This window comes from Lactuca virosa, chromosome 1 (assembly GCF_052849685.1).
Source record: "Lactuca virosa cultivar CGN04683 chromosome 1, Lactuca_virosa_CGN04683_v6, whole genome shotgun sequence".
Lineage (NCBI taxonomy): Eukaryota > Viridiplantae > Streptophyta > Magnoliopsida > Asterales > Asteraceae > Lactuca > Lactuca virosa.
This window is the reverse complement of record NC_136426.1, coordinates 34,582,495-34,588,494: the sequence shown is the minus strand read 5'-3', so window position 1 is coordinate 34,588,494 and position 6,000 is coordinate 34,582,495. Positions and strand designations below refer to the sequence as shown.

The following is a 6,000-nucleotide window of genomic DNA, read 5'->3' as shown; positions in this document are numbered from 1 at the left end:
CAAGTTGAGATGACATCTCCCCCCCCCCCCCCTCCTCAACCTTTCCTTCTCACGCCTTTTTTTTCAATTATAATGTTTCTATTTTCTTCAACTAGTGAAAAAGTTACAATGCTTAATAATAATTGATAGGCACATATAAAATTATCGAGAACAAAAAAGAGTAACTAAAAAAATAGACACAAGTAATATAGAAATAAAGTATCACGTTAGCTGTAAATTTATATTTAATAATTTTGTTATTATTGTTTTTGTTATTTATTTCTAAATACTATTATATTTAATAAAACATAAATTAGAAGATCAAAGCATAATGTTTGAGAGTTGATGACCAAGCGACGATAGATTGTTATTCTCAATGTTTTAAAAAATAGTTTGAATCGGCTGATTGATAGGGAAATTGGTAAGTGAGCGATTCAACTAACGGTTTATGCATATTTTTGGACCGGAACGAACCGGTTATTTTTTACAAAAAAAAAATGGTTAAATCAATTAAATCGAGCCGGTTCAACCGGTTAAGTTGAATAAAAACACACGAAAATAAAGTATTTTGCATAACGAATTTAGGTGGTCTTTTCATATTTATTTAGACTTCTTTTAAATTGAATAAAATCACATGATAAATGTTATGAAGCGTGTATATTCAGTTAAAACTATACTTTGATTCAATACTATATTTTTTTTATGTATGTGAATTGATGTAAAACTTATAGTTATATATTTTTTTTAATGTATTTGGTGTGATCTAGAACTTGTTTTTATGTGTATTTTTAATGTTTGGACTTGTTTTTCTGTGTATTCTAATGTTTGAAATCGTGTGTTTATGTGTGTAGGAAATTGAAGAAAAACAAGAAAAAGTTAGATACTTGGTTGAATTGACGATCAAACCGTTAAACCAATTGAAACGGGAACCGGTCACCATACCAGTTCTGTAACGCCTCGACTCCCAGGTATTTGAATTTTGCATAAAAATGACATTTTTGACTTGAAACTCGTCGAGTTGATGACCTCAACTTGACGTGTAGGGAATTCTCTACTCGACGAGTTGAGATGGAAAACTCGACGAGTAGGAGCTGGAAAATGAAACCCTAAGTTGAGATGGAAAACTCGAAGTTGACCATTTGCAGCTCATTTCAACCGAGAGAGGTGAGTTACCTTCCAGTAGAGGTGAGTCTAAGGCACCAATGTCGGCCCAACCAGTAGTTGATTATGTTTGAGATGATTGTCTTTGTGATAATTGTCTGGTTTGCCACTATCTGATATGCTTTATGTGTTAGGATGCTATGATATATGTGTTAGTAGTAGTAGGGGTGAAATAGTCCCCGGATACCGGTTGAGAGATACCGAAGGGTTGACAGTACCCATGCATGCCTAGTAGTATGTTCATGGTGTTATTACACCGTTAAGAGGAGAGAGATAGAGAGATAGCTTATGCAGCCAATCAATGCTCTCGTTTCATCCGGTTACGGTCCACGAGCCATGAATCACATAACGATCCGAAACAGGGTGTTACATGAAGGCCAAACATCTAACACACAATTGGAAAAACAATGAAGATCTAGTAAGTTCAATTGGATGCAGAAGTTAAAAGATATATTTTCATCATCAACAATTTTGCTTCGGGAACCTACTTCTCACAAAAACAAAGCACCAAATGGATGTCCGCGGTTGAGCTCACAAACAAGACCTCCGGTTCCGCCTACTCAAGATCCACAAACTCAATATCCTCGTAGACATAGTTTTGCTACGTCTATGTCAGATTATAATGGGTCTAATCAGTTTGATTTAAACCAGGAACTAGAGAGGCACAATACATTTTCGTTTCAACAACCTTCAACATTTTATTCAAATTCACTTGTGAGTGAAATTCCAAATGAATTTCATCCATATTAGAAAACTGGGGACGATATGCAATGATTTTTCGGGAAATAGTTGTCTCCTACGACTATAGTCAAAATTATTGGTGTCAAATCCGCTCAAAATTATACAATGAGTTATTAGAAAACTGGGGACGATATGCAATGATTTTTCAGTATTATATAAACAACATACATCACTCGTTGAGTTTCACTGGATTGGGTTCTGTACAAAATGATTATTGGTTGATTATGTCGAATACATGATTCCTACAGTTTTCTACTTTGGCATGGTCCGCAAGAAATCTCACATCATAGATCTATTGTTCTCGTCTTCATTCATAATGTCTATTACGTAAAAGTTGATTTACAAGAATCACATCTAATGCCTACAGTTTTGCCACTTTGACATCACAACAGATCAAAACGTTCTATTGAATAAGAAATATTATATAATGCTCGACTTAATGCATATATATTCCACCGAATGCACCACTCCCTCAAGCCTTATAACCTTAAAATAAAAAAATAAGTTGCAAAGTTAGATCTCCGTCCATGTTATCAGAAAATCATTGCTCTTAATTTGTTCATATGTGTGCACCCACATGATAGTCCAATGAATTTCCGCTTTTTAACTTCAATCTTAACCATTCAATAGATCCATCAAACGACCGCTGAGAATCTCATTGCCCCATACCATCAAGTTCCTCGTGTTCCTTGACACATGATTATTGCCCACTTTCAGACTTTGATCACTTTTACGTCAAAAAGACACACACGCAGAAGGTGGGGGACTGGCGAATTCATCGTGAGTGTGTGAAATTTCACACATTTCACAACGCCATTCTCATCAGTTGAAACACAAAATCCCACATAAGAGAATCTGAGAGGTGGTTTTTGTTTAAAGCAAAATGATGTGGGAAGGAGGATCGTCATCTGCGGTTACGGAGGAAGGTAGCAGCGGCGGCGGTGGGGGTGGAGGAGGGAGGAGGAAGCCGTCATGGAGAGAGAAAGAGAATAACCGGAGGAGAGAGAGACGGCGGAGGGCAATTGCGGCAAACATATACAATGGGTTGAGGGCACAAGGAAATTATAGTTTGCCTAAACATTGTGATAACAACGAGGTCTTAAAAGCTCTTTGTAAAGAAGCTGGTTGGGTTGTTCTTCCTGATGGCACCACTTTTCGTAAGGTATAATCGAATGATTCATATGCATTTATGACGATTAATTAGATCCAGATGTTTATGAACTGGTATTCCTTCTCTATAATCGAATTTCCAGTATCACTAATTTAACTTCCCTGGTTTTAATTTGAGCGTATAAGTGGGTGTAATTCAAATTCGGGATTTCTTTCTCCGACTGTGGATTTGCCCATTTGTTGTTCAAAATCTTTATGGAACAGCAAGGTAGAGTTCTTTATTACAAATTTATGATACAGATTTTTATCCAAAATTACAGGGATGCAAGCCGCCACCCTCCGCCTTCGAACACGGTGGCTCATCAACGAACACGACTCCGTGTTCTTCTCGGAAACCAAGTCCACCGTCATCGTCGTTCCCTTCATACCAATGCAGCCTCTCATCTTCATCCTTCCCCAGCCCATCAGATCTCGATTCTACAGATCCGCCGTTAAATAAACCTTTTGCTTTTCTAAGCAACTCAATTCCGTCATCACTCCCACCTCTCCGGATCTCAAACAGCGCTCCGGTGACCCCACCACTCTCATCCCCAAAAGTTCAGAAGAAAAACAATCTCAATTGGGAAGCTTTTGATCTACCATGTTTCGCTTCTTCAGTACCCACAAGTCCAACCAGCCACCGGCGGTTCAGGCCCGCCACCATACCGGAGTGTGAGGAGCCCGATTGGTCCACCAGCGGTTCGTTTCAGAGGTTGAGGTTCCAGGATTGTATTCCGATGATGGTGAACCCAAACTCTCCAACATCCAATCTTGTGAAATCAATGGCTCAAGTAGCTGCTATGAATGATGCGATCGCTGAAAAGGGTAAAGGGGTGAAGGCATGGAAAGGCGAGAGGTTTCATGAAGTTGGTTTTGATGATCTTGAGCTCACCCTTGGAAGTGGGAATGCTCAAATATAGTGGAATGTTCATTTCTTCAGGATTTAGAAGTTGGTATATTATCGATTCTTTTCCAAGTCCATTTAAATGAGTGGAAATATTATGATTCAATCTTGGTTTTTTGTATTAGTTTCATCATATTAGTAAATAGAAACCCATGTTTATGATTCAGTGAGGTACTTACACCAGCAGTGATATTGATTGTGTTACTTCGAGAAGCTCTAGAGTTTTTCCTAGAAGATTAGCTAATTTTAGTTATAAAGTCATCTGTTTTGAAAATGCCAAATGACCTTGAAGGTAACTATTTTTTAAAATGGTTAAAAAGATATCATTCAAGTTTTGTATAATTAAAAAACATTATCTAAATAAGGTTTTTGTATAAAAAAAATCAACAAACTACATATTTTGTTCAAATATCACCTTATGGTAACCGATATTAATGGAAAAAAAACATGAAAAAATGACTCAAAATCGTTCAAAAAATACCATCCAGTCATTTTCCTTTGTTTTCTTCCTTCAATTTTTTTTTCGGTAATATCTTATCATCTACAAATGTCGGTTACCATAAGGTGATATTTGAACAAAGTGTGTAGTTCGCTGGTATTTTTTGTATAAAGATTTTATTTAGATGATGTTTTTGAACATACCAAACCTGAATGATGTTCTTTGAACAATTTTGAAACATAATTACCCTACTAAATCATTTTCCCTTTTCAAAACCAATTTTTTGGGTGCAAACTAATTTTCCGAACAATTCTTTTTATCCAAAAACACCACTACAAGCGTCTAGACACCTCGTCTAGGACATCACAACTCCAAAAACTTGAAAAAATAGCAAAAAATAAATATACATATACAAAAATAAAGATGTATAGGGTGGTAAATCGGGGGGATCGTGTCGTGTTTTTGTATAACACGGCATGATAAAGTTTTATGTAACATGAACATGACACGATGTCGTGTTTTTTTAACTAACACGAAAACGAACCAATTAAAAAATGATAAACACGACACGACACGACTAAGATAACATAAAATAACAATTAATTTATTTAATTAATACTTAATTATACATAACATGACAAAACACGACAAGCAGATGTAAATCCTATCAATTTCGTGTCGAATTTTATACACGACATGATACGACATTTTTTTTACACTTGGTACGAAAAATAATTCAAATTTAAGTTTCGTCCCAATTCTTTTGACTCGGTGGACAAAATTCTCAAGTTCTTGCTTAAATATAGGTTATCAAAAAAAAAATTTCTCTCTCTCTCTCTCTCTCTCTCTATATATATATATATATATATATATATATATATATATATATATATATATATATATATAGACTTAGGTTATTCTATTCAAAGTAATTATTATGTTATTGTATGCATAAATGTGGGCTAATCAATTTTACTTATTTTAAAAAAGTGAATAATACATATTATTAAATTAAAGATAATTAGAAAATACCATCTAATTTCATTTTAAGGGTATTTTAGTCAATTAACATAAATTTAAAAAGGGAAAATTACATATTTTAAGAGATAATAGATTCTATTAATTTTAAAAATCTGATTGTAGTGATGATAATTCTCAGATATTCTGACAGAATATATTTATCAAAAATAAAAATTTTCTTGAACCATAAAATAATAAAAATATTTTTGAACCTATTTCTTGATCATAACTTTAAAAACTTCTTGGAGAATAACAAATTCTTGAACCATCAATTGAAGAATAAAAACAAAAATTACATTAATTCTTATAGAATACGGGTAACAATTGCTAAGAATTACATTTATTGTTAAAGAATAAACCTAAAAAAACTTTCAAATCGGGAAAAAAAAACATCAAAATCTAACAAAGACACTAATACATTCTAAAAGAATAATGTTGCTAATAATCACTTTCAATTTCATGGTCCATTCTTCAAGCATCAGCTGCTTCTGTGGAAACAAATCCAATGCATAAATCAGTGAGAAAAATATTCATATTCCATTCCAATAGAATTGGAATTCGTGATTCCATTCTGATAGAATTGGAATTCAAGATTCAGTTACGGTAT

The 6,000-nt window shown here is 34.2% G+C and overlaps 1 protein-coding gene across 1 annotated transcript; it reads left to right on the top strand.

The window, feature by feature from the left end:
- The first annotated feature begins 2,426 nt into the window (after positions 1-2,426).
- On the top strand, positions 2,427-4,100 carry LOC145168073 (protein BZR1 homolog 1-like). Its single transcript, XM_079087203.1, has 2 exons — positions 2,427-3,043; positions 3,312-4,100. Exons 1-2 carry the CDS (start codon positions 2,765-2,767, stop codon positions 3,948-3,950), a joined length of 918 nt encoding a protein of 305 aa, XP_078943329.1. The 5' UTR covers positions 2,427-2,764; the 3' UTR covers positions 3,951-4,100.
- Positions 4,101-6,000: the final 1,900 nt, after the last annotated feature.